Source organism: Brassica rapa, chromosome A03 (genome assembly GCF_000309985.2).
Source record: "Brassica rapa cultivar Chiifu-401-42 chromosome A03, CAAS_Brap_v3.01, whole genome shotgun sequence".
NCBI classification, from domain to species: Eukaryota; Viridiplantae; Streptophyta; class Magnoliopsida; order Brassicales; family Brassicaceae; genus Brassica; species Brassica rapa.
Genome location: NC_024797.2, coordinates 15,082,860 through 15,109,429, shown reverse-complemented (window position 1 = coordinate 15,109,429; position 26,570 = coordinate 15,082,860). Strand labels below are relative to the sequence as shown.

The following is a 26,570-nucleotide window of genomic DNA, read 5'->3' as shown; positions in this document are numbered from 1 at the left end:
TCACGTGTATATCACTGGAACGGGTAAAACAAGTCAACGCATTGGATCTTTGCCTTGTCCGCCTGCCTACTACATACAAAAAAAGGTCTTTGCATAATAAAGCCCAAAGGCCGGGTTGTGAAGCTCTCCTCTCCGTGTCTCCCACCAGCCCTAGCCGTCTGCCCAAGAAACCACAAAAACATTATTATAACTATAAATTATTTTTACAGACAGAGATTTGTCTTCCTGTGCCTCTCTCGCCTGTCTCTCTGTCTCTCAAGCCAGACCCCTTTGATTCATATCTCTCTCTCTCTCACTCTCTATCGTTCCTCGCGTGGACCTTTTTCGAAAATTCTTAACTAATTATCAAATCCCCGAATCTCGCCGAGTTTTTTTTTTAAATTTAATTTTAATTTTCCAGATCTGCTCTCCGATTTTGCGCTCTACAAACCCTAGATTTATCCGCAAGAGCTTCTTCTTCTTCTTATTTGTAATTGAATCGCGATTTTGTCAATATCTCGGCACCTAGAAGTTCATCTTTAGTTGCTGTACAAATCCATCCCTAGACAGAGTTAGCGTTTTAGAGATCGAGTAAAGCAAGGTTTTGATGATGAACAACAACAACAACAATAACCGTGGAGGAGGAGGAAGGTACCCTCCAGGGATTGGCGCTGGCCGTGGTGCCATTAACCCTAACCCTAACTTCCAGTCCCGGCCTGGCTATCAGCAGCCGCAGCAGCCGCAGTACGTTCAGCGAGGCGCTTACTCCCACCAACAACAGCAGTTTCAGCAAGCCACGTCTCAGCCTCCTCGTCAATACCACCAGCAGCAACATCAGCAGCAATGGCTTCCTAGACCCCAGATCTCTAGCGGTAACAGTAACGGAGGAGGAGAAGGAGACGCAGTCGTTGAAGTTGAAAAAACTGTTCTCTCCGACACAAAGTTTGTACTTCTTTCTTTATGTCAATTTTATATCTCTTTGTCTTAAAGCGAATCTACTTCTCACAGTGTCACTGAGCTGTGTAGCATTGGTTTCATTTTTGTGCGGGTGATAAGGCTTATCAAGCTTTTAGTCCTTTTTAAGTTAGAGGCGTGCTTATATTGATTATATGCTCTCTTCTTTGCTCTTTTAGTTCGGAAGACTGGAAAGCGAGGCTAAAACTACCTGCACCTGATACTCGCTACAGAACTGAGGTAACCTTCAATGTCTCTTTTGTTTTTGCCTTTTCCTTGCACCTAAAGGAAGCCTATATTATATAGGCTATATAGACTGATTGTTAGATGCTCTGGTCTTCTGCAGAAAGATGTTTTGCTTATTTAATAGCTTTATACATTAACCCATTTTTGTTCATGATGCTTTTCTACCTTGGCTAAAAAAAAAACTCTTCTTTACTTTGTCTATCCAAAACTTCTTGATAGTTACTCGGTTTGATTTTTTTTCTTTGCACTTGTTATCATTTTTAGGATGTGACAGCCACTAAGGGAAACGAGTTTGAAGACTATTTTCTGAAACGAGAGCTTTTAATGGGAATCTATGAGAAGGGTTTTGAAAGACCTTCTCCTATTCAGGAAGAGAGTATTCCTATCGCCTTGACTGGTAGAGATATCCTTGCCCGAGCCAAGAACGGCACTGGCAAGACTGCCGCCTTTTGTATTCCTGTCTTGGAAAAAATTGACCAAGATAACAATGTCATTCAAGGTAACTCTTCCCTGGGACATCGTGTCACTTGATTCTTTGCTGCGGTTGGATGCGAGTTTGAAATTCTAGTATTGGATTCAAATGTTCTAGTAACTGTTTCCTTTCTAATTTAGTTTTTTCGCTGCTGCCTGTCTTGTATGTAGCTGTGATAATTGTTCCAACTCGAGAGTTAGCCCTTCAGACATCACAGGTGTGTAAGGAGTTGGGGAAGCATTTGAAGATTCAAGTCATGGTGACCACTGGAGGCACCAGTCTGAAAGATGATATCATGCGTTTGTATCAGCCTGTCCATTTACTCGTAGGAACTCCTGGAAGAATTTTGGATCTCACCAAGAAAGGTGTTTGCGTTTTGAAAGATTGTTCTGTGCTCGCTATGGATGAGGTAAACGTTGGCTGCTTACTTGTTCTTCTCTGTCTAGTATCTTTTTACATATGTACTTCTTTCAATCTTTGAAAGCTCTGATGGTTTCCCTTAAATTATTTTAAATATGAATCTTTTTTCAGGCTGATAAGCTTTTGTCTCAAGAGTTCCAACCTTCAGTGGAACATTTGATCAGCTTTCTTCCCCAAAATCGCCAGATTTTGATGTTCTCAGCCACGTTTCCTGTCACTGTCAAGTATTTTAAGGATCGGTTTTTGACGAATCCTTACATCATTAATCTCATGGATGAACTTACGCTCAAGGGTATTACCCAATTCTATGCTTTTGTTGAAGAACGACAGAAGATTCATTGCTTGAATACACTATTCTCCAAGGTTAGATCTGAACTCAAGTATTGATTGTTTTGTTTTCTTCTCTTAGCTGGTATTTACTCTCATCTTCTTCTGCAGCTGCAAATTAACCAATCGATCATATTCTGCAACTCCGTGAACCGTGTGGAGCTCTTAGCTAAGAAGATTACAGAACTTGGGTATTCTTGCTTTTACATTCATGCAAAGATGCTTCAAGACCACCGAAACAGAGTGTTCCATGACTTTCGCAATGGTGCATGCCGGAATCTTGTGTGTACTGGTATGTCTAAATGCTGTTATTTTGTTATTGCAAGAGCATGTTGAATAAAATGCTCTCTTATCTAGTTCCTAGAACTCAATAGTGGCTTTAGCCAAGGCCTTAGGGGACCAAGTGACACTGGTTTTGTTATTTCGACTTAAATGAAATTAGCGAAGCTCTTCACATAAATAATTAATGATTTAATGATTGTTGCTGCAGACCTGTTCACACGTGGGATTGACATTCAAGCAGTCAATGTGGTGATAAACTTTGATTTCCCAAAGAATGCAGAAACGTATCTTCACAGGGTAAGCTCAGATGTCTACATTGTACTAGGTTCCTACATATTGATTGTGATACCCGTTTACTGTTCAGGTTGGTCGATCAGGAAGGTTTGGCCATCTTGGTTTAGCTGTGAATCTTATCACCTATGAGGACCGCTTTAACCTGTAAGTCTTTCTCTCTTAACTGGGTTTTGCTCATGTTGCCTACGACATTGTTTAACCTTAGTCTTACGTATTTGTAGCTACCGGATTGAGCAAGAGCTTGGAACGGAGATCAAGCAAATTCCTCCACATATCGATCAGGCAATTTATTGCCAATAAGGTTGTTCACCTTGGTGTCTTCTGTTAGGTCTATCAGTAATAAGTGGTAAGTAATATCAACTTACTGGCAATCTTCAATTATTCCTACTTTTGGATTCGTTTACTTCATGTAAACTCAAGATTCTCTAGGATAATGTATTTTACTGTGTACAATACATAGTGTTGTTGGAAAGATCTAGGATGGACAACAATTATCGCATCTATAACCACGTTACATCATTCGTATGTTTAATGCATATAGAGGCCAACTCATTATTCTCGTCCTAGAAATTTTCTTTTGAATTAGGTTTGCTCCTGATATAAGAGAGATCCCTAAAATATTATTTGAATTTCTGTGATGTTACAGGTTGGTTGATGCAATGTGTGACTTATCTAGGCGTGCAGGACAGCCAGAACCCAAAAAGTCTTCATATTCATCCTCTTACCATCAAAATATTTTCTTAGCGTCTTTGTTTTCCCTTCTTTCTAAATAATCAACTACATAAAGACAAGGCCTGGAAGGTGTGAAATGCCAGGTAGTAGTGGAAGTGGGAGTCTTTTATCTAGTTTTTTTTATCAAGTCGTTTGTTGCTATGTTTTTTTGTCATTGTAGTAGACTGGTCAGTGTTGTGATGCGTCAACAAGAAGCGGGTGTTGTCTTGACTCTTTTATGCCTTGTTTGCAGCTTTTCCAACTTCAATAATAAGTCTTTGAGACCTTAAGATGGTATTCTTTCCTGTTTCTATTCAACCTGGTTGCAGATTTTGGTTTCTAGCATGTTTGGTGTTGTCAATAGCTTGATAGTTGAACAATGATTTGTTCCATGACCAACACAAGCAAATACGAAAACACACGTAAAACGATACAAGTATAGGTGATAGTTATAGGTGATAGTCTGCAACACAGGTTAATTCTGATGATATCAGAAGCAGCTGCAAGATGACTTGTTGGGAATCTGTCCCGTGGCTTGAAACGTAGCAGCTTCGTCTTCTGCATCGAGGATCTCTTGAGCGCGTCGGGTTTGAACCCGTGCCTTCTTCTCTTGCGCTTTTGCATGAACTGCTGCTTTGTTGCGCCTCAGTTTCTCTGCTTTCTCCTTTTTCTTACTGTCCATCTTCCGCTGCGCAAAACAAAACAACCCTTTTGTCCATTAGCAAAATAGAGCAGTATTAAAGCATTACAAGTGGAGAGGTCTTTTTGTTGGAATCACCTGGGTATTAGCGAGTTGAGATTCGATCTTGGTTGTTTGCTTTTTTTCCCATGATGAAATCTCTAGGAGCTTCTTCTCAGTCCTGCAAATTAGACAAGTGTCACAGCAGTCGTATAGAAACTGCGATTGAAAAATCTCGAGGATCTTTGTGTAATGGTTTCTTACTTGTTCGTCACCTTTGTTATCTTTTGTTCCTTCCATGCATTGATGACTGATAACTGCGCTTTTCCTACGTCGAGTATTAACCAAAAATATATATAGCTTTTGAACCCAATATTCTCGCAAGATAACGTGAAACTATAATGAATACAATAAGCTTTGTGGTTTTGAGCGTGTTACCCGACTCCATTTGATAAAAGAATGAGCTCCAAGCTGTAGGTTCTAGTTGATGGTTAAAAGAACATTTAGTTCTATTTATAAGGATATATAAGATATGATCGAATGCAAAAATTGAAAATTGGATTGGTGCCTTTCAATCATTATTGTATTGTTGTCGCTAATTGTCTTTTCATTTGTTTCATTGAAATTTATTCGATAGGAAACAGCTTGCGAAATATGCGAATATTTGATTAATTTGGCGAGCATCACGTTTTCACGTGTTCTTCTCTAATTGCTCGTATTTTTGTCGTATGTGGTGGAACTCTGAAATGAGTTTTCTTAAAGAAAGAATAATCATTCTACTATAGAAATCGAAAATCGATATATATATATATATAACCAGCAGCGGAGGCGAGAGGGGTCAATTGCCCCCGGTAAAAAAAAATTTCATCACGTGAATGAATGCCAAACTTTTGGTTTTGAGAGAAGATTTCTCGGAAAACTTGTAGAAGACTTTATGAGAGAAAATTCATAGAATAGATATTTTATAAAGTGAAACATGGTCAATTATAAAATTAATTTGCCTATATTTTTTTGCAATATTTCGAAGTGTGTGATTGGTAGTGAAGATACGTGATGTCCACAACTCCATTTATTTCTACATCACTAAATTCACAGCAATTAAATTTTAATAAAAATTTTAAAATCACAGCTCCGTAATAAAAATTTTAAAAATCTAGAGCAATTTTTTGGAATTTTCTATAAAATTCTAAAGCAGTAAAATCTAAAGACACAACAAAAAGTCTACAGAATTTTTTCTACAAGAAATTTTTTAAAGCTACAGTTATTACCAATCGGACCCGAAAACTTCATATGATAGTAAAGTATTTTTCATAAGTTTACTAATATCAAACTTCTCTGTAAATTTTATATGAAGAAATTAAATTTTGCAATTTTTTGACCAATTACAAAATTAACATAATTATCATAAAATTCTTTTAAAACAAATTGTTGGAACAAATCCACTTTAAGCGCTTCAAACTTAGTCCCATAGTTTTTTCACGGGTGGAAAAATCTAATCAACCTTCCTCTTGTTGGGACCAAGAGAGATCAATTTACCCATATTCTTCTATTGAAGAGAGAACACTTCCACCAAAATTCAATTTTTTGAGAGGGTTTTTTTTTTTTTGATACACTTTTGGAGAAGAAGATCTTTGTCCGAACCGTTTTGCATTCTTGTGTGAAGGATTGTTTGAAACCGATAGATGCAGCGAGGTTTATTTCGATGAAGTTCGAGTTCATGGATTTGTATTCAAAGCCATATGGTAAGATAGCTCATCGATTTGAAGAGATTAAAATAAACTTGTTTTCTCTTTTTAATGTAATGCTTGGCTTTTTAGGCATGTCTTTAGATGCATTATCAAACTATGCTAAGTTTGTTTCCGTCTCTTTATCGTTATATTTGTGTTATTAAAGTTTCAAACTTGACTATTCGGATTTGTCCGAGAGAGTTTATTTGCTATGTAGTCTTTTGACTATGAATGAAAATAATTGATTGCGCAAAAAAAAAAATTTCTCAACAAAAATATTTTTTGCTAATTTCAGTAAACTTATGTTTTTTTTTCCAAATTTAAATGAATTTAAATATCTTTTTATTCATTCATGTGTATTTATCAATTTTGGGTGGCATGAATAGATTTTATTATTTTATTATATATGATGTTGAAGTTAGCAATATTTTTTTATCTATGTGTCTAGCTAATTTTATTCTGCCCCCAATAAAACTAAGTTCTAGATCTACCACTGTATGTAACATACTAAACTAATACTATACTATAAACCTTACGATTCTTTTTATTACGTATATATTTATTGTATCATTTCCTTCTCGTTCCCTTTCCTTTTTTTTTGTGAGAAAGATGCTGTATTAGTATTTAATCAAAGAAGGGAATCTATATTAGGAAAAAGGAAAAAGATAAATGTTTCGATATATGCTAAAGCATTCCATACTAAGTCCACTAGGGCGTTCACTAATTATTTTCCCATGCTAATTGCATTGAACTTATGCTCTAATTTCTGTGGATTTTTAGAAACTTCTTATGCTAGTTTGTTCGATATATGCTAAAGCATTATAAATGTTTTACTTATTCTCAGTACTGATCCGGATTGATATGGCACCTAAAACAGACCAAAAAATACTGCCATGTAACTATAACTTTTTGCTTATTCTAATCATCTTAAGAGCCAAAATCCCACTGGTCACTATAAATTAAATAATGTTAATAATTCTATAGCAATAAACATTTAAAGATGAATATAAATTAGATAAGATAAGAATACAATACATATACATATGTTAACACATAAAAATAGACAACAATTATAACAACATCAATCTAGTTTGTAAATTTTGTTAAGTTTTCATAGTGTCTCTGAGCTTATGCTAAATTCATATGTTTGAGATTTAGAGGTTTCTAAAATAGAAGCTTGCAAAAGATAGAGAAAATAGGAAAGAAATTTAAAATAAAACCTACATAAGAGACTATAAGAGAAGAGTAAATATAACTTTTGTAGTAAAAATCAAAGGAAAAATGAAAAGAAATGTTGAGAAGTGAAATCTCTTCTCTTTTTTAGTTTTCTTTTTCTTCTTAGTTAAATCTCTTCAAAAAAAAAAAAATTCTCTTCATCCTATTATTCATGGAAACAAACATAACCACATTAAAATATCATAATATTTTATGTTTTCATGTAGTTGTGAGACAGTGAGTGTTTTACAGTTGACGGCCTGCATTTAAAAGGCAGAACCTTGTTGACTTAAAGATTGTTCATACATACTAGAGACGTGGTTTGAAAGTGATACGTCTCCTACAGAGAAAGCGAGATTTAATTGTTAATAAGAAATTTCTATAGTCTTTTTGATTTTTTTAGACTATTAATATTAGTCTTCTAAATAGACTATTTTGTCTTTTCTGAACGTATGCATGTACTTATTCTGACTTTTCCAACGTATGTTCAAATTTTCTCATATAAATTCCAAAACACCTAAACTTTGCCTTCGCACTAACCCATAGTTAGGTGTTCAAAAAATGATACATCTGTTACATATGGTTATTTAACTAAAGAAATAATAATATATGTATTTTGATTTGATAAAGAAATTCAAGTAAAAGAAACAGGGATACTTCAATTTTTAATTTATTTAAAACCCAAGAAAATACGTTAGCTGACATTAATAATTGAGTAACAAACGATTAGTCTCAAACAAAAACGACTTGACGTCTGGGTTGCGGTCAACGCTTCAGACGGATTGGTACTGAGGTGTTTCGTAGTACCGGCCATATAGTTGTGGTCCGTGAATGGTCCCATAGGGACCCGTGTGAGTTCACGAATAAACCCTGCTATTTTCATGGAAATAGAGAGGTACGCGGATCAAGTACAAAACAGAACACGAAACTCTTGTAGAGAAAATCATTTAACACTTGGATTTATCTACACTTTTTTTTTCTTTGCCGTAGTTTCCAAGAAGCTAATATTGTTTATTCATTTACTACTAGTGGTTCTGATTAAGACAGATGATTTTTAGTCTTTAAAGACCGAGTCATGTCTTTTGCATCTTGTCCTCCTTTCTTTTGCAAGACGAGCAAAACTTCAAAAGGTGCCTTATAAGCTCTTCTTGATAAAGGTGATTCAGTTTTAACAAAAAGCTTCGATGAGCAACATAAAGCTTGGCGTTGAAGTCATAAGCGCACATGGCCTGTTTAACGCAGACAAGCAAAACTCATGTAGCCCTTTCGTGGAGCTCAAGTTCGATAACCAGATATTCCACACAACCACCAAACCCAACGATCCAAACCCCGTCTGGCACGAGTCTTTCTACTTCGCTGTCTCTGATCCTTCCTTCCTCTCCACACTCACACTCGAAGCCCATGTCTACAGCTACCAAGACGGAACCGATGCTAAGCCCTTTCTTGGAAAAGTCCGAGTCAACGGAACATCCTTTGTTCCTCACTCCGAAGCAGCTCCTTTCAATTACCCTCTAGAGAAACGCAGCGTTTTCTCTCGAGCCCGTGGAGAGCTTGGCTTGAGAGTCTTCATCACAGAAGACCCATCTATTACACCTTTTCTCCCAACCCCGGTTCCAGAGTCTCCTCGATCTTATATCCCAAGTCCACGTCAAGAACCTGTGAAGTCCATAATCACAGCTGCTGCCAACATGGTTGCTGCTGATAAGCCTAAAGCACGTACGCTTTATAACGTTACTCCTTCAGTGAACCAACAACCACAACAGCCAGTGATGAACTATGGGATGCAAGAGATGAGAGCTGCTGCGCCCATGCCTCCAAGAGTAGTCCAATACAACGGCCCAGGCCCATCATCAGATTTCACTGTGAAAGAGACGAGCCCTTTCCTCGGAGGTGGACGGATCATTGGAGGACGAATAGTTCGTGGAACGCAGAGGCCCGTAGGCACATACGATCTCGTCGAAGAGATGAGGTTTCTCTTCGTGAGAGTCGTGAAGGCGCGTGATCTCCCCGACAGAGACCTAACGGGAAGCCTAGACCCTTACGTGGAAGTAAAAATAGGAAACTTCAAAGGAGTTACAAGACATTTGGACAAGAACTCGGATCCGGAGTGGAACCAAGTCTTTGCATTTGCTAAAGAGAATCTTCAATCCAACGTTCTTGAAATAGTCGTCAAGGATAAAGACCTTGTCCTAGATGATTACGTTGGTACCGTCCGGTTCGATCTCCATGAGGTCCGGTCTCGTGTCCCTCCGGATAGTCCTTTAGCTCCAGAGTGGTATAGACTTGAGAACAAGAGAGGTGAGAAGAAGAGAGCTGAGATCATGCTTGCTGTTTGGGAAGGTACTCAAGCTGATGAAGCCTTCGGTGATGCTGTCTTCTCAGACTCGTTAACATCTTCAGACAGCTCCGACATTATCTCCGCTAACCTCCGGTCCAAGGTCTACCATTCCCCTCGGCTATGGTACCTAAGGGTGAAGATAATAGAGGCTCAAGACGTGATCATAGTCTCCGACAAGTCACGTCTCCCTGAAGCCTTTGTGAGAATCCAGGTCGGTAACCAGATGTTAAAGACTAAAGTGGCTCAAAGAAGCTTTCATCCGAGATGGGACAATGAGTTCATGTTCGTAGTCGCGGAGCCGTTTGAGGAACACCTGGTCCTCTCGGTGGAAGACCACTCCGCAGCCAACAGAGACGAGCCGGTAGGCAAAGCTGTGATCCCTCTCTCCGCTATCGAGAGACGTAATGATGATAGAGCGTTCCGTAGCCGTTGGTTTCATCTCGAAGACTCAATCTCAGACGCTATGGATGAGGACAAAGCCAAGAGAGTGAAGTTCGCTACTAGGCTCCACGTGGCCGCGGTTCTTGAAGGAGGCTACCATGTCTTTGACGAGTCTACTTACTACAGCAGCGATCTAAGGCCAACGGCGAGACAGCTCTGGAAACAAGCGATAGGAGTCTTGGAGCTTGGGATACTCAACGCAAACGGTCTCCACCCGGTTAAAAACCGAGACGGGAAAGGTACTTCGGACACGTACGTTGTTGCCAAGTACGGTCACAAGTGGGTTCGGTCGAGAACTGTGATCAACAGCTTGAATCCAAAGTACAATGAGCAGTACACATGGGAGGTTTTAGACCCCGCAACGGTCTTAACCATCTGCGTATTCGACAACGGTCACTTTTCATCTGGAAATGGCAGAGATCAGACCATTGGGAAAGTCCGTATTAGACTCTCTACTCTTCAGACGGGCCGCGTCTACACGAACGCTTACCCTTTACTAGTTCTAACCCCATCTGGTCTCAAGAAAAGAGGCGAGCTTCACTTAGCAGTGAGGTTCACCTGCACATCCGTCTCCAACACGCTGATGAAATACACAAAACCTCTCTTGCCGAAAATGCATTACACGCAGCCTTTATCCGTAAACCTACAAGAAATGCTTAGAGTCCAGGCTCTCAACATAATCGTGGCTCGCTTAGGACGGTCGGAGCCGCCGCTTAGACGCGAAGTTGTCGAGTACATGACGGATGCCAAGACTCATCTCTTCAGCATGAGGAGAAGCAAGGCTAATTTCTTTAGGTTCACCGCGGTGTTCTCGGGAGTGATGTCGGTGTGGAAATGGATGGGAGAAGTTTGCAGCTGGAGGACGCCGGTGACGACGGGGCTTGTGCATGTGTTGTACACGATGCTTGTGATGTTCCCGGAGATGATTTTGCCGACTGTGTTTCTGTATATGGCTGTGATTGGGTTGTGGAACTACAGGATTAGGCCGAGGTTTCCTCCTCATATGGATACCAAACTGTCTTACGCGGAGAGTGTGAATGCTGATGAGCTCGACGAAGAGTTTGATATCTTCCCGACCATGAAGGCTCCAGACATTGTCAAAATGAGGTAACTCATCAAGTTATTTACTTAATTTATTTTTTTGAATACTATGAGGTTCGGGACCGAAGCTAGTAATCCTCCCGACCCGAAACAATAAATGTAATATTAGTTTCGTCCCTATGGTCTCTCGAACCTGGAACCTCTAACACGGTTGTTTAACAGGTATGATCGGCTGAGAATTGTGGCGGGGAAGATACAGACGGTGGTTGGAGACATAGCGGCACAGGGAGAGCGCGTGCAGGCTCTGCTGAGCTGGCGTGATCCACGCGCTACCGCAATATTTGTGACGTTTTGTTTTATCGTTGCCATGGTTCTCTACATAACACCTTTTAAACTATTTGCTCTCCTCTCCGGTTACTACTTCATGAGGCACCCTAAGCTCCGACATCGTATTCCATCGGCTCCGCTCAACTTTTTCCGGCGACTTCCGGCCATGTCAGACTCTATGCTCTGAATCTTGTTCCGGAAAACATATATGTCTCTATATAGAACTCTTCATCTTCTTGAAATTTGAATTTGTATCTATCCCTCAATCTATGTGTATAAAAGTTGAGAATCTTGCATATTCATGAACTCGTCCTTCCACAAATCCACAAGCACTAACGATGATTGAATCACACTCACATTGTTAAAACAGAGAATACAAATCTTAACATTTTACCAAAGAAAACAGAGATCCATGAAAAGAGAGGCCCATAAAAGCCCATGGGCCTATCACAAAATCAACGCTGCTTTGTGCGTCATTAGTAGTTCGTTCCCTCCTTGACTAGTATCTCTGTGTGATTACAAAAGACCGTTAGTGATTACGGCATGGAGCAGGAGGCAACGGGAAGAGGAACGACCACTTGCTTTAAACAGGCGGTGCTATCTTTTGGGGGCATATATGGTGAGGAATGGGCAGATTCTTTGGTTGTCTTCTCGAGTCTCAACATTTTAAAAACACATTTCATCAACTTGTCGGTAACTTATTTTTTGGCTTTATTCTATCTTTAGCTTTCTCTGTCTTGTTGTTGGCTTCAGAAAAAGGAAAATAATTGCTTCTGGTGAATTAACAGATGTGTATTTATTTTAGTAGATGCACGTATATAAACTACTTTGTGATCTGATCTAAATTGGTTTCGACAAGTTTCGGATTGTTTAAGCAAAGTTTCACATGAAACACATACGTTCATGTCCGATTCGATTTGAGATACGGTTTCTCTATTATTATTGATTTTTATTTTTTTTTATTTTTAAAAGTATTAAATTTATTGAGAGCACGTGCATTTGCTTGTGCTTGTTTTGTCTTGTTTCTTCGTCTATCTCTCGTCTCGTCCAGCGTTGTTTTGATGGAATCGAGGATATACCCCAAACCTAAATAGAGAACAGTTCGTGGATCGTGTGTGAATCGTAGCTATAGAGTGTTTATTGGCTCAATTTGCCCTCAAATTAGTTTTTTTTTTTAATTCCCTCGTTTCAACTCAGCTTGGGGGTATTGTTGAGCTTTTCGTTGTAACCCCCACTCGAGTTGACTCACTATAGAGTCTCACCGAGTTGACAAGGTATGGCCTTTTATCTCCAACCACCAAGTCCCGTCCTTTTCAACTCTTTTCTTCTTTGTGTTGACTATGAAAGTTTCTCTTTTTAGGAATGATTGTTTGTTTATCCATTGCCTCTCTAATTTTATTGCAGCTCTCTAGGATCAAATTTTTTGTGAGCGTTTGTTTAGATGGGAGGTCAATGCTCTAACCTGGGTCGTTGTTGTGGGAACTCATCTCACAAGACTGCTGTTCTTGAAGCTCCTCCTCATGTTGGTCAGTTCACCTCTTTTTCTTTCCCACTTGGATCTTGTAGAAGCAGCTTAGGCATGTCTGATTGGTGTTCCTTTTTTTTTTGTTTTCCTTTATGCAGAAAATGGAGAGAATAATGATATCACCGATGTGCCTGCTTTCCGGGAGTACACATTAGACCAGCTCAAGTCAGCTACTTGTGGTTTTGCTGTGGAGTATATTGTCTCCGAGCACGGAGAAAAGGCTCCCAATGTCGTCTACAAAGGCAAACTCGAGAACCAAAAGAAGATTGCTGTCAAGCGTTTCACTAGAATGGCCTGGCCTGACGCACGACAGTTCCTTGTATGTAATCTATAGTATACTCTTTTGTTTTCATTCTCTTCCATGTTAGAGAATGTGTTCTCCCAATGTGCAGGAGGAAGCGAGGTCGGTTGGTCAGCTGCGGAGTGAGAGAATGGCTAATTTACTCGGCTGTTGCTGCGAAGGTGACGAGAGGTTGCTTGTCGCTGAGTTTATGCCCAATGAAACCTTAGCCAAACACCTTTTCCATTGTAAGACTCCTCCTCACTCACTCAGTAGTTTTGATTTAACTAAATCTTGTTTACATGTCAAGAGTCTTCTAATAAGTGTGTGCAAACCAGGGGAAACGCAACCAATGAAATGGACAATGAGGCTAAGAGTTGTGTTATATCTAGCACAAGCTCTTGAATACTGCACCAACCAAGGCCGTATTCTCTATCACGACCTCAACGCCTACCGTGTTTTATTTGATGAGGAATGCAATCCAAGACTTTCTACTTTTGGCTTGATGAAGAACAGTCGAGATGGGAAAAGTTACAGCACAAATCTTGCTTTCACCCCTCCTGAATATCTCCGAACTGGTACAATCATCAATTTGTTTTTTTTTGTTTTTTAACCAATATTGATATGGTTGAGTTGAGACTAATGTTTTCATGTGTGTGTGTTTACAGGGAGGATTACTCCAGAGAGTGTGATATACAGCTTTGGAACTCTTCTGCTTGATGTTCTCAGCGGGAAACATATACCTCCTAGCCATGTAAGTGTATTCTTAGCATATGGGATTGCAACTCTTTCACATAATGGAGGTGAAGATTGATTCTCTTTCAATCTGATTCTGTGTAGGCCCTTGATCTGATTAGAGACAGAAATCTCCAGACGCTAACTGATTCTTGCCTAGATGGGCAATTCTCTGAAAGCGATGGCACAGAGCTAGTACGCCTGGCTTCTCGTTGTCTCCAGTACGAAGCTCGTGAGAGGCCAAACACAAAGTCTTTGGTCACTGCCCTGACACCTCTTCAGAAGGACACTGAGGTTCCCATTTCATATATTAATTACGCCATTAATAAAAATCAAGGCCCAAGTTTCTCTATGTTGTTGACTCAGATAAATGTTCACGCTGCAGGTCCCATCCCATGTTCTAATGGGTCTGCCTCACAGTGGTTCGGTGTCTCCCCTGTCCCCTCTCGGTGAGGCTTGCTCGAGAAAGGACCTGACTGCTATGCTTGAGATCTTGGATAAACTTGGATACAAAGACGACGAGGGTGTCACCAATGAGGTAAGTGCTTTGCCTCTGTTACTCAGGGTCTGCGGGGTTTCTCGGTTCTTCATGGTGGTTGTGTTGCAAATGCAGCTCTCGTTTCAAATGTGGACAGACCAGATGCAAGAGTCTTTGAACTCCAAGAAGAAGGGAGATGTGGCTTTCAGGCAAAAAGACTTTAGAGAGGCCATTGAGTATTACACACAGGTCCGTTTCCTTTGCACCTTAACACACACACACTTGTAAGAACAGGGAGAGTATATTAATTAACCTTGCTTTCTTCCAAAATTTGCACAGTTCATAGATGGAGGAATGGTGTCTCCAACAGTGTGTGCAAGGCGTAGCCTGTGTTACCTAATGAGTGACATGCCAAAAGAAGCACTAGATGATGCAATTCAAGCACAAGTGATCTCTCCCGTGTGGCATGTGGCGTCTTATCTCCAGTCTGCTTCCCTTTCCTTCCTGGGGATGGAGAACGAATCACAAATGGCACTTAAAGAGGGTTCGACCCTTGAAGCTAAGAGGAATTCACCTTCCCAACTGAAGTGAGATACATATACCGCCGCCTAAGATTTGTTTTTTTCGTTCTTTCTTTTGGTAAAAAGATGAAAGAACATCTTACAAAGTTTTAAGTGGTTTATTAAATCTTTTGAGCACAAGGATGGGGGAAACACTCAAGACAGATTTGCAAAACCAGACCCAGTGATGTGGGATGTATGTGTTTGGTGCCTTGCTCTTCTTTTGCCTCTTTTTATAGGCATTTAAGGAATCTCTTCCTTTAAAATCCAATTCCTGAACTTTTTTATATATATCTGAACAATGTACCAAGTTAAAACCCTTTTATTGCAGAAACCAAAAGATAATGTTTTCTTTTGCTCTATAGATACATCATCTTCTTCAACCCCCATTATATATAATAGGAATGGCTGGAGAGCGATGATGGGCGCTAACTGTTTGTAATCTGAAAACTACCATAACGAAAAAACCTACTTTACAATGGATCAACCAAAAGCCACCTTGGTTTACTCAAAATTTGATTTTCCAAGATTGGGATCATTTTCTACCAGAAACATACAATATCAAAAGCTTTGGAGTTTTGCAAAGAAAAGTGCATGTTCATATCCAATAACCAAACTGAGGTTAGAACAGAGAATTGAATCTTAGTTGAACACAAAGCTTGCGATATTAGGGCATGGGACACAATCTTGATGGATTACAAACAATAATAATAATTAAAAAATGATACATCAAACATCTTTAGGGGGATGTGGGAAAAAAAATGAAATTGGAGATGGAAAATTGAATTCACATCTCTGGTCCCCAGCGTTCAGATTTCCAGACTCTCCTCAAGCTTGGAAGCACAAATGGTTCAAATTTGTTGCACACACTCCAGTAAATAGCAGTTAGAGAGAGTGAGGAAGCTGAAAATTTGGGAACACTACTGAATGATCCGATCCTAAGAGCTACTTCCGGTTCCCTGGCAATGCGCTGGAATTAGACGCTGCCGCAGCTCTGTTGATGCTCCCGCAAGTTCTGTACAGTTTAAAATACACATAGCAAACAAATTAATGAGACGGAACGGAATGTAGTCCAACCCATCTGTAATTGTATCTATTAATTAAACACTTCACCATTTTTGTAAGGACAAAGGCAAGGTTTTAATAAGAGTTATGGGCTGACCTTGGGTAGTGAAGTTAAACAATGGAGGCATTGCTCTTCCATTTGGCAGTGAAACATTTGGGTCCCGCAAGTCATCGAAGAAGGGGTGTGCACAAGCTTCCAACTATACAAATTGTAAAGAAAGGTTTTGTAGAATTTGAATTAGAAAACTCCAAATCAGCCAAGGAGATTACGTTAAATAGTTTTTATGGTGGTGTCCAAAAGGATTTGGTCTTACTGCAGTGCAACGAAGGTTTGGTGAATACTGGAGGAGTCTTGAGACGAGGTCTACTGCTTCAGGTGGCATTCGCTTGTGGAAAATCTACAGAAATTTTGCGCTACTTTAGCTTTCAATTGAACATGTATATGAACCAGCGAGGCACCTACGATTAGTCTACAAACCTTGTGCCAAGGGTGAGCTTTTATTTGAGGAAACTTGAACTCTGTGTAATTTGGATTCATACACCGTATTTCCTCTCTCGTTGGCGTACCCAGAATCTGGTACATGGACAGATGAATAAGATAGGAACAAGAAATGTAAAAAGAGAGGAAGAAACACGAAGGATCATAATAAGTACCTTGATAATCTCCACCAGCTGATCAATGCCACTTTCTCCGGGAAACAGTGGCTGCAGGTAGAATACCAACAGTTAAATATGATTGAATGTGATTTGAGAGATACTAAAAGGTAACTAAGCAACCAATTATAACCGAAAGTTTACAATATATATAAAACTCACTTGGCCGAGTAAAAGCTCTGCCATAACACAACCACCAGACCACATGTCAATGGCATTGGTATACTCTGTTGCCCCGAATATAAGTTCTGGGGCCCTGTAGTACCGGGAGCATATATAGGATATGTTAGGTTCACCTGGGACCTGAAGACGAATCACAGTGTTAGCCATCTTTACTCAAATGCCAACCCAACTCCAAGAACACTTCAAGCAAGAAAGAACATACCAACATCTTTGCGCTTCCAAAATCACATATTTTTAATTGATGGGTGTGGGTATTGACCTAAGAAAAACATATCATAAAAGAATCAGGGTATTGTCCTTTCATATCGTTTGTCCTTTGAGCCTTATTTGGAAATAAAAATAAAAGCCTTGTCAAAAAGAATTCACACTATACCAGTAGATTTTGTGGCTTGATATCACGATGACACACCCCAACAACACGATGCAAGTAGTTCAGCGCGCGGCAGATCTGATATGAGAAAAGCAACACAAGCGTAAGTAAAAGATTTACATGTAAATGATGTTTCAAGCTACACAAATAACTAAAAACGATTTGACTGTCGAGCTCTCAGATATATCACCTGATAGGTGTAGAGCTGAACAAGGATGATAGGCATATGCTGATTCATTTTGGTATAGTGCTTTAATGCTCTGTATACAGTCTCGGGAACAAACTCAAGGACAAGGTTAAGATAGAGCTCATCCTTGTCAGTAGTCGAAAAGAAAGAATGCCTCAGCCGCACGACATTGGGGTGGTCTTGCAAGCGCATGATCTGAAGTTCTCTGTTCTTGTATCTTTTATCCTGCAGAACTTTCTTAATTGCAACTTGTTCACCCGTTTCCAGACACTTGGCCTATCCAAGAATGAGAGAGCAAAATCAAAATCTGTAAACGACAAAAAAAAAGGTTAAAAAAGGATACTAAGAATTTGCACATACCTGGAAGACAACTCCGAATGAGCCTGTTCCAACCACTCTCTGGGCCATGTATGAGATTGTCTGAAACCAAATAATGAAAAGTAAGGATACGCCCAACAGAATGAACAGAGGAGATATAAAATCAAAATATACGTAAAGCTTTTCTCAAACAAAAAGGGCAATGATTGAATAAAAAGTTGGTTTAGACACACACACCTGCTTAGGCTTTCCATCACGACCTCCGACAGTGGTTGTAATAACTTGACCAGTTTCAGTCCCACAGCCATTAACAATAGGTGGTTCCATATCCTGTATAAGCAAAAGCCAATGGAGATGTGAGGAAGATGATGGAGAGAGAATCCAGATATAACAAAAGCAACTAACTTTGTCCTCGTGGCCGCGGCGGTTGGCATGAGGAGGCTCCTCCTCTCTTAATCTCATATCGTTCATTACTTCCGGAAGCTGATCAGCAGGAGGAGGAACATTTGAAGTACCGGCAACACTATCTTGGGACACCATGTCAGTAGTTTGGTCAACCTGCATGGGATCATCACCACCAGAAGATAAGTAGTCGTTGTCTTGATCGAGCTTGGGTCTCTTAAGACTAGAGTCCACACCCTGAGAAACAGAGGTCAGGTCAAAGATCATCATCCACAACAATCAATAGAAATCAATCTCATTTCAATCTTGTGATAAGCATTTTGGAAGATAAATTGAAGAAAAAAATGCATTACTTACAGGATCCGAAGAAATGGAGGTCCGACCCGAAGCAATGCTCTTGAGACGACGCATCACGTTCATCTTCGCCACCAATAGATACCAACTCCAAACCCTATAATCTTCACCACAGCTTCATGTGGAGAGAGAGAGAAAGAGAGAACGAATTAACAGATTCGGATATTCAAATTCGCATCTGTCCCTGACCAGCAGAACACAGCGATTCTTCTAATCGGAAAATCTGCCCTCCTTCTTCAACCTCTCTCTCTCTCTCTCTCTCTCTCTCTTCACGAGTTCTTCAAAAACCAGGTGGAATCTTTGCTTCTCTCTCTCTCTCTCTCTCTCTCGCCAATCATGCCTACCTCGTTCTCCTCTTTTGGTCAAACATTGACTCATCACCGTTGATTCATCGTCGCAGCTCATCCGACGGGTTAGGATTAAGCCTCCTCATTTCGACCACTTGTGTTTACCAAAATACCCCTAACTTAAATTATCTACGGACGGATATAGAATGATTGCATCTAGGCACGCGGAATATGCGGGTTTTGGATCATTTGACCATTCCTTTGACTACTCTCTCTCTTTCTTTCTTTCTTTCTTTCTTTCTTTCCTTCCCTGATTTTCATGTTAATTTATTAGTGTCCTTATTATTAACTCTAAACATTACCCTAGGAGTTAGAATTGGATAAACACATATTATAGGCTCAAGCTGTCCCTATGTTTTACGCATTTTAAAGTTACTTACTCGATCGAGATACATAGGCTACTTTGCGTAGTTAATTAACTTATCAACTTTTCCTCCCTAATCTCAGAGTACTTTCCTTAACTGCTTCGCTATTAAATTTATAAAACCGGAAACAATAGGGCTTTGTTAAAAGGATCGAAATATAAATTGGGCTCGGAAAGCAAAATATAATGTTCCCACCATACAGCATATCACGGGCCCAGTTAATGTATATATGAAAAAAACTATTACTCATAGCCACATTAGCCCAGCCCCTAAACTGGTAGTGGGCTTAAAATAAGGCCCAAAACCGTGTCCATCCTGTTAGTGTTCAATACGTCAGTTCCTTTTCTTTTTTTTTTTTTAGGCAACTCAATACGTCAATTCCTATTTGCTAACACACTGAGGAAAAAGACATAACGGAGAAAAGGACGGCGTAACGTCGGGTTCTCGCACCAGTCTGTCATGGTATGGCGTGGCAGAACGAAAATGGCGGGATACGTCCTAAACTCCCATCATGCAAAAGCAAGGAGCCACGCACGGGCAGAAGAGAAAAAATAGCATTAAATGAATTAATATTAGCCTGCAAACACATTTAATGCACACCACGAGGGACACATAAACGGACCAGATCCATCCAAAGTCCAACCACATACTGCTCATAATATCCCAGCCCGCGTTAGCAAACCACAGCATCTGACGGTGCGTGTGGCTCACTCTCGATACATGAGTTTTACTACAATTTTTTATATAATAATAATAATGACACCCAAAAGGATAACAAAGGGGGTTTCCAACCCCAGTCAATACCCGAACCACCAACTCCTCCACCGTGATCAGACCAAACCTAACATGGTCCCAACCACGGTGACAAAGGAGTTGGATTTCGCCACCCGCGCGGTTCGTTCTTGACTCGACACCCCCCTCCCAAACTTAACTAAAACCCAAAGTACACAGTACATATAGTTAAAATTCACAACTCAACAAAAAAGACAACAAACACACACACGCTCAACGGACAACGGTACACCTTGAGCCTTAGCTTTCGCACTGAAGAGCGTCTCTGATCTTCTGAACGGTGCATGATATTAGGTTATTAACCGTCTCTACTGACTCAACCGTGAGTTTTGCCGTCGGAAGATTGTTTACAAGGATTTGAAACGCCACCGTCAAGAGTGACCCTCCACCGACCGGTCGCTGCTCAACGTCTCCAGAGCCACCGTCAGGGAGAACAGCGAAACCAGAAGGAAGTAGAGCCACGTAGGATGAATCTCCACCGTTCATCACAACATTCATGGCAGGAATATCTACAGGCGCGTACACCACGAGCGCTCCAGATGCGTCAATGCATGTCTCCTGTAGAATTAGCATACTGCTTTGGTTCGCGTTCATTGGCTGCCAAACATGCAAAACAGTAACGCTTTAGGGTGAAAAAGGGGGAACAAGTCAAAATAACTTTTTCAGACAACCAAAGAAAATAAGTGAAAAGTCAAAAATACAGTAAAGTTCGAAACTGTCCTATTAATTTGACTTTTTTAAAACCCTTACAAAAAGCTGTGATGCTTTTGTTTTCTACACACAAGTATAAATATAGAACCACTCATATTATAATGTCATCTTGTGCTAGCAGCAGAGCACCCAAATTACTAAATTGTCCTTTCTCTATCCACTCTTTTGTCCATTATACTACCACCTCAATCAGGGACAAATACGTCACTATCACCTAATCCACACTCTCCATACCTATCAGTTCCATACATTACTGAACCAATCACACATACCAGACTAGTTAACCGGAAACTCTACTCAATTATTTGAATAACTCATCAAACTGGACCGGTATTACCAAAATAAGACTAACTAACCGGTAAGAGTAAACCGGTTTATTCTTGACCTTTGGAAAAACAAAACTTACATTGGAGCGGAGAAGAGAAACGGAGTTGCCTTGATCTTGACCTTTGGCGATGTGGGCCATCTCCTGCATGGGACCACCGTTAGATAATATATCCCATTCACATCTCATCCGTTCGTTCCGCAAGAAGTCAAACAGACGTTGTGGCGAAGCCGGAAGCCACACAGACGTTGCAGCACTCAGAACAATACCCGAATCGTCCACACTCTTACGGGTCATAACTCGAACGTCCGGATCAACATTTTCGACGGTGAGCTTGCTCCAACTGTGGACAGATGGCGCAGAGATGCCCGAGCAGAAGTTGACCGTCATACGTTGAGCTAACTTCAGCATGCTTTTCCGACCACCAGGCGTTATTGCTGTGTTTTGCATACGTCAAAGTTATTTAAATACAGATTTATAACATATTTAAAGTGTTATATTGATAAGTGCGTGAATTAGGAAACGGACATGAGTTGTCGTGCGGTGTAACGGACGAGGACATGAGGATGGCCAGACACTCGCACTGTCTCTGAAGAGTAGCGACCCATCTTTGCGAGCCAAAACCAAGACCTGACCGAAGCAACGGCCGGTACAAGTGGTGGATTTGGTTTTCATCGTATTCTGCATGTTCAACCCACGTGACCTGCGCAAACCAGAAACAAATCCTGGTTTAGCATATAAACAAGCGATAACTAAACCGGTTAGACCAGAGATTAAACACCATGTAGTCAACCAAGTGTAAGATGAGAAGATAAAATTTGAAGAAAATAGTACAAATGAAATAAATATATTAAATATAATACATAGGGGAGATACGAGGCAGCATAGAAGATTGGATTAGAAATAGGAAATAAGATTTATTTAAACGATAATTAGAAGGCATTATTTTGTGCATGCATATGAAATTAATGTGTTCTTTTCAAAATGCGCACCAAATATTTTTGGACAGATGCTTCATAGAATAGAGAGCAAAATAAATAATTATAAGAAGGATTTCGATATTTGGAGACAAACACAGTTGTCGAAAACTTGAAATCTAATCCAGAGAATCCGACAGATAGAGAAGCATCCGGATCCATAAAATAATTTCAGCAATCTCGGAAGGTTCGGGGATCAGAATTCGAGAAAGAGAAAAAAGCCTATACTATAAATCTTTTTTTTCTTTTCTGACATAAAATCATACTCTATGAACTATTCAAAATTGAAAAAACGTCTGAAAATAAAAAAAGACGGTAAACCCAAAAGAAAAAAAAAAGATATGAAAAGAAAGTTGAGAGTGACAGTGAAGTGGGTGCAGCGAGTAATGGCTAAAAAACAAGACTCATTGATGCATGAGCTTCTTCTTCGTCTAGTGATCACTCAATTTAAAACCTAGAGATCCTAACTTTTTCTTCATTTCCATCGAATTTTTTCAAACCCCAATAACAAAACATTTCGTAGAAAAAAGATTCCAAATGTGTTTACGTGATTAATTATCATTATGATTATTTTATTTTTTATTTTAAGTTAATTACCTTAGAGTATCCATTGGGCATATCTTGCACTACGCATCCTGATGGTAAACGCCGGACCGTGACGGCAGATCCACCGGAGTTATCCCGGACGGTATCAATTGAAACGTCGACCACAGCCCACACGCCTTCCGCGTGCTGTTTGCTGAACCGGAGGAAATTCACGTTGCGAACCGGAACCAACGGTGACAATACTTGTAACTCCGCATTCATCTGTAGTAAAATTCATAACGAAACCGAATATTAAACCGACTAAACCGGAATGTGATTTGAGAGAGCTATGTTATTACCAGTTGAAGTGCACCGTTCCTTGTCCCGGCCATTCCACCAGAGATAACGTCAGTGGTTATGGCTCTTGCAACGTTACACGGAAACATCTCCATCCACCGGTTCTGTTAAAACAAAAATAATAATCATTATTCATTAGAGATACAAAAAAAATAAAAAAATCAAATAAAAAAGAACTAATAATAACTTACGGAGTCCATTAACGTCTCGACGAGAGCTAAGCTATTGATGATAACCATACCGGACGTTCTCGACGCTTCAGTAACTAAACCGGCTTGTTTATTTGACGAGAACGTTCTCACGTACTCCTCTTGGTTAAGCTCGTCTCTCTCTCCGTCCAAGCTTTTGACCCATAACGGTTCTTCACTCTGAGCGAGCTTCACCAGCTCATCCATAGCTGTTAAAGCCAGCTCCAACAAAACCGACCTCTGATCAATCCCATTAATCACCATCGACTGGTGCTGCTGCGGCGGCGGTGGTAAGCAACCACCACCGCCGAAGTCAGGAGGGAAGTTAAAGTTTCCGCCGTTGTTGTTGCCGACGGCGAGCTCTAGAGAAGAGCTGTGGTGGTTGTGGTGGCCGAGGAATTTACCGGTGAGGTTACAAACGCGATCTAGCTCGTCTTTTAAGCGAGCGTTTTCGATGCGGAGGTGGTGCTCTTCGAGAGAGACGTCGCCGAGCATGGCTGGTCCACCACAGTTGTTGCACATTGGGTTCCTCATTGCTTCGCGTATGGACATGTTCTCAGCTCTTAGCTTATCGTTCTCTTGCCTCAACAACGCGTTCTCGTGCCGCTCTAACTGAGTCTGCAAACGATTTGATTTAATAAATAATTCTTTAAAACAAAGATAACAAAGAAAAGAAACAAACCTTCATCTGAGTGCGACGATTCTGGAACCAGAACTTGACTTGTCTGGTCTCCAAGCAAAGTCTCTTACTAAGGTCAAGTCGTTGCTTCTCGTCCGGATGTGGACACTCCTTGAACATGCTGTAACAAAACTCAAGACATTAATTTAGATCGAACGAAAGAGCATGGAGAGAGATAGAGTTATAGGAGTACGATTCGAGTTCTTGGATTTGTTGAGGAGTGTGTCGGTGGTAACGTTTTTTCCGAGGAGGTTTATTATCGTCGGCGTCTTGATCTTCGCCGGAGATACCTTCCACGTTATCACTTCCAGATCTGCTCTCATGCTCCTCTTCACGGCTTCTCCTGTTAGTCGTACTCCCTTCGAAATTATTATTATCGTTATTGTTGTTCCTCATCGATGCTTCTCCACGGTTTGGTCCGGCCCTCTCCGGTTGCTCCTGTTGTTCGAATGAAAATAAATAAATTAGGTTTTTCTTATTGTTCACTATTTATTCATATTAGTAGAGGATACGGCGTCGTACGAGAGCTAGAGAGAGGCCTGATGAGTAAACAGGCTTCGTGTTGATAGGAGGAGAGAAGAGACTCGCTGCCGCCACTTGAGCCATAGCACCGCCGGGTATTACGGTGGATGCGGTGGTGTGGTTGCCATATGTTAAACCGGAGAGGATTCTAGCTCCGGTGGGAGAACCACCGTTCGTGTTGTCAAAGAGACTACCGAAGTTCATCAAAATGATATTTGTCAGTCTTCTTATTATGTCGAAGTGCCCAGAGAATAAAGGGAGAGAGTTTTCACGGAAAAGGGTATGAGTAGATCGAGAACTGCTCAATCACAGGAAAACAAAAGAGGATGAGGGAGAAGAAACCCAGAAACTTTATGGAGGAGAGAGAAGGAGAACGAAAGCTGAAAATTTTCTTTATTTTTTCTATCTTCTTTTGCTCTTCGTTCTCAGTCTCTCTCTCTCTTGTAATTAATGGTTTGAGAGAGTGATGGAGAAGATGAAGATGGGAAACCCTAATGTTGTGAATAGAAGAAGAGTCTCTCTCTCTCTCTCTTTCTTCACTCTTGCATGTTGATATATTGACTCTCTTTTTCCCCTTTCTGTATTTTTTATTTATTTTTATATTGTACTATAGATTTGTTTTCTTCTTTTATTAATTTCTTTCTTTTTTTATATTTTAAATGCATTTTGACAAATTTAGCTAAAGTGTTCTGTTTTAATAAAGTGAATCTATTAAATCCAATTCAAATCCAAAAAGACCCACCAAGCTGATCTTAGAACTGAACTGACTTTTATATTTGTCTATTTATATATATTATAATTAGAAGAAAAAAATCTAAATCTGAAACCAACTAATGACATTATTTATTTACTTACAAATCTTTTCAAATTATTTGTAGATTCCTATTAAAAATAAAACTTAAACAAGCACTGTATCAAATTTGAATAGGTTATATATGGTTTCAAATCTACTTTAAGCTATTTACCTTTTTCTTAGACAATATATTATTAAAAAAATTAATTTTGGACAATGTTTAATATAATAAAGTCACGTTTGTAAGTATTACCATTTTTAAACAGAATATTTTTGAAATTAAATCAAGACACCATTGACTGAATGCTCTTACTCAAATTAAACATATTTATTTATAGATTATGTCTATAAAATGAAACTATACGTTAGAGGAAAAATAATGTTTTTAAATGAATTAATTGAGGAGAAAAGAGTGAGAAAAAACGTTAGAATGAGATATGTGGACTCTTGAAAACCTTACGAATGCACGAGACTCTTTTACCAGAAGAACTCGGTTGACTTTTTCCTCCTTTTTACCATTTTCTAACTCACGCGCTTTTTCTGTACTCGCTATTTCCTTATTCGCGGAAAATATAGACGACTTTTATTTTTGTTATAGACTTGTCTAGCAACCCCACAAATTTTCATGACTCCATTATATGTATTTTTTCTATTGTCGACATGCCCTTTTTTATATTATGATACTTTGATATATATTATTACTAGAACATAATCAAATAGACTATATAATCTTTGAGTTGTGAAAGAATCTATTCTCAAGTAACGACATGAAGATGTGAGCTTGTGTCAACTAAAAAGACATTCCATAATTAGTCTTGCTAAACTCCATTATTGGGCAAAATTGTATCCCCTAGATGGTGGGATAATTTGGAAAATTTAATTAAGTACAACAATTATTAGATTTGATGATGGAGAAAACTTTGCACTATTTAACCGTACTTCCTAGTGCTATGCGCGCATATAGGAGAAGTCGCATTAATTTTATGTTCTTATCATCTACTTTTTATATTTTACATATTTTATGAAAAAGTCCAAGTTGCAAAGTGTGCTAAATGTAATTCTTATTCAGCAGATCTACCAAAGTTTGGGGAAATATTATTTGAGTGCATAATTTTTCAAGTTTTCAAATATGCTTCAAATGTAATTATTCTGATGTTATAATTTATTTAGCAAATCGTCAGTTCAGAAGGTCATTCAACTCGCTCAGCTACAGTTAAATTTATAAACATACAAACACTGAGACTACTGTTTTGATGATTGATACATTAGGGTTTAGTTTTTACACAGAGTCAGAATTAATTGAACCGAAAGTATGGATCCATAAACCTAAGAAAAACTATAAAACTGGAAAAGAAACAAAACGTGGGAACTAATTTAAAGGACGGCCAAAGTGGTGGATCATATTGGGTTTGGTTTGGTTCGGTT

At 39.6% G+C, this 26,570-nt stretch overlaps 6 protein-coding genes across 7 annotated transcripts; 3 read left to right on the top strand and 3 right to left on the bottom strand.

Annotated features, from left to right (window-relative positions):
• The first annotated feature begins 129 nt into the window (after window positions 1-129).
• LOC103858860 (DEAD-box ATP-dependent RNA helicase 8) lies at window positions 130-3,979 on the top strand. The gene is made up of 10 exons (XM_009136290.3): window positions 130-921; window positions 1,113-1,173; window positions 1,444-1,678; window positions 1,822-2,060; window positions 2,183-2,434; window positions 2,510-2,690; window positions 2,889-2,977; window positions 3,045-3,118; window positions 3,196-3,320; window positions 3,621-3,979. Exons 1-9 carry the CDS (start codon window positions 587-589, stop codon window positions 3,272-3,274), a joined length of 1,545 nt encoding a protein of 514 aa, XP_009134538.1. The 5' UTR covers window positions 130-586; the 3' UTR covers window positions 3,275-3,320; window positions 3,621-3,979.
• On the bottom strand, window positions 3,723-5,044 carry LOC103858861 (uncharacterized protein At3g61260). Its single transcript, XM_009136292.3, has 4 exons — window positions 4,803-5,044; window positions 4,629-4,692; window positions 4,464-4,545; window positions 3,723-4,373 (listed from the first exon to the last, which is right to left on the bottom strand). The coding sequence occupies exons 1-4, from the start codon at window positions 4,810-4,812 to the stop codon at window positions 4,176-4,178; spliced, it is 354 nt and encodes a 117-aa protein (XP_009134540.1). The 5' UTR covers window positions 4,813-5,044; the 3' UTR covers window positions 3,723-4,175.
• Window positions 5,045-8,238: 3,194 nt separating this feature from the next.
• LOC103858859 (FT-interacting protein 7) lies at window positions 8,239-11,751 on the top strand. The gene is made up of 2 exons (XM_009136289.3): window positions 8,239-11,192; window positions 11,349-11,751. Exons 1-2 carry the CDS (start codon window positions 8,491-8,493, stop codon window positions 11,638-11,640), a joined length of 2,994 nt encoding a protein of 997 aa, XP_009134537.2. The 5' UTR covers window positions 8,239-8,490; the 3' UTR covers window positions 11,641-11,751.
• Window positions 11,752-11,968: 217 nt separating this feature from the next.
• On the top strand, window positions 11,969-15,382 carry LOC103858858 (serine/threonine-protein kinase BSK3). Of its 2 annotated transcripts, none has more exons than XM_018657791.2 (10): window positions 11,969-12,072; window positions 12,858-12,979; window positions 13,077-13,297; window positions 13,371-13,506; window positions 13,597-13,836; window positions 13,927-14,012; window positions 14,099-14,287; window positions 14,379-14,531; window positions 14,607-14,720; window positions 14,811-15,062. In XM_018657791.2, exons 2-10 carry the CDS (start codon window positions 12,895-12,897, stop codon window positions 15,060-15,062), a joined length of 1,476 nt encoding a protein of 491 aa, XP_018513307.2. In that variant the 5' UTR covers window positions 11,969-12,072; window positions 12,858-12,894. The 2 variants fall into 2 exon arrangements, with proteins under 2 accessions (XP_018513307.2, XP_009134536.2); XM_009136288.3 differs by lacking the exon at window positions 11,969-12,072 and adding an exon at window positions 12,115-12,727 and having other exon boundaries at window positions 14,811-15,382.
• A 257-nt stretch (window positions 15,383-15,639) lies between these two features.
• Window positions 15,640-18,895, bottom strand: LOC103858856 (shaggy-related protein kinase theta). Its single transcript, XM_009136286.3, has 13 exons — window positions 18,568-18,895; window positions 18,214-18,447; window positions 18,046-18,138; window positions 17,851-17,910; window positions 17,494-17,766; window positions 17,307-17,381; window positions 17,136-17,192; window positions 16,913-17,053; window positions 16,751-16,801; window positions 16,575-16,670; window positions 16,411-16,494; window positions 16,194-16,296; window positions 15,640-16,046 (listed from the first exon to the last, which is right to left on the bottom strand). Exons 1-13 carry the CDS (start codon window positions 18,628-18,630, stop codon window positions 15,970-15,972), a joined length of 1,407 nt encoding a protein of 468 aa, XP_009134534.1. The 5' UTR covers window positions 18,631-18,895; the 3' UTR covers window positions 15,640-15,969.
• A 933-nt stretch (window positions 18,896-19,828) lies between these two features.
• LOC103858855 (homeobox-leucine zipper protein ANTHOCYANINLESS 2) lies at window positions 19,829-25,243 on the bottom strand. The gene is made up of 9 exons (XM_009136285.3): window positions 24,353-25,243; window positions 24,024-24,268; window positions 23,834-23,951; window positions 23,155-23,769; window positions 22,966-23,067; window positions 22,679-22,888; window positions 21,633-21,807; window positions 21,186-21,541; window positions 19,829-20,665 (listed from the first exon to the last, which is right to left on the bottom strand). Exons 1-9 carry the CDS (start codon window positions 24,554-24,556, stop codon window positions 20,309-20,311), a joined length of 2,382 nt encoding a protein of 793 aa, XP_009134533.2. The 5' UTR covers window positions 24,557-25,243; the 3' UTR covers window positions 19,829-20,308.
• Between the last annotated feature and the right edge of the window lie 1,327 nt (window positions 25,244-26,570).

Excerpts from the sequence above, each read along its gene's own strand:
- LOC103858860 (XM_009136290.3), top strand. The coding sequence starts at position 587 with ATGATGAACAACAACAACAACAATAACCGTGGAGGAGGAGGAAGGTAC. Across the intron at positions 922-1,112 it reads ACTGTTCTCTCCGACACAAA|TTCGGAAGACTGGAAAGCGA; the intron begins GTTTGTACTTCT and ends TTGCTCTTTTAG. Across the intron at positions 2,691-2,888 it reads CCGGAATCTTGTGTGTACTG|ACCTGTTCACACGTGGGATT; the intron begins GTATGTCTAAAT and ends TTGTTGCTGCAG.
- LOC103858861 (XM_009136292.3), bottom strand. Across the intron at positions 4,546-4,628 it reads ATAACAAAGGTGACGAACAA|GACTGAGAAGAAGCTCCTAG; the intron begins GTAAGAAACCAT and ends TCTAATTTGCAG. Across the intron at positions 4,374-4,463 it reads CTCAACTCGCTAATACCCAG|CGGAAGATGGACAGTAAGAA; the intron begins GTGATTCCAACA and ends TGTTTTGCGCAG.
- LOC103858859 (XM_009136289.3), top strand. The coding sequence starts at position 8,491 with ATGAGCAACATAAAGCTTGGCGTTGAAGTCATAAGCGCACATGGCCTG. Across the intron at positions 11,193-11,348 it reads CCAGACATTGTCAAAATGAG|GTATGATCGGCTGAGAATTG; the intron begins GTAACTCATCAA and ends GTTGTTTAACAG.
- LOC103858858 (XM_009136288.3), top strand. The coding sequence starts at position 12,895 with ATGGGAGGTCAATGCTCTAACCTGGGTCGTTGTTGTGGGAACTCATCT. Across the intron at positions 13,837-13,926 it reads TCCTGAATATCTCCGAACTG|GGAGGATTACTCCAGAGAGT; the intron begins GTACAATCATCA and ends GTGTGTTTACAG. Across the intron at positions 14,721-14,810 it reads CCATTGAGTATTACACACAG|TTCATAGATGGAGGAATGGT; the intron begins GTCCGTTTCCTT and ends AAATTTGCACAG.
- LOC103858856 (XM_009136286.3), bottom strand. The coding sequence starts at position 18,630 with ATGAACGTGATGCGTCGTCTCAAGAGCATTGCTTCGGGTCGGACCTCC. Across the intron at positions 16,802-16,912 it reads CAGAGCTTTTACTCGGCCAA|CCACTGTTTCCCGGAGAAAG; the intron begins GTGAGTTTTATA and ends TTCTACCTGCAG. Across the intron at positions 16,495-16,574 it reads AAGCTCACCCTTGGCACAAG|ATTTTCCACAAGCGAATGCC; the intron begins GTTTGTAGACTA and ends AAATTTCTGTAG.
- LOC103858855 (XM_009136285.3), bottom strand. The coding sequence starts at position 24,556 with ATGAACTTCGGTAGTCTCTTTGACAACACGAACGGTGGTTCTCCCACC. Across the intron at positions 23,952-24,023 it reads CAAATCCAAGAACTCGAATC|CATGTTCAAGGAGTGTCCAC; the intron begins GTACTCCTATAA and ends GTTTTGTTACAG. Across the intron at positions 22,889-22,965 it reads GGAACGGTGCACTTCAACTG|ATGAATGCGGAGTTACAAGT; the intron begins GTAATAACATAG and ends ATTTTACTACAG.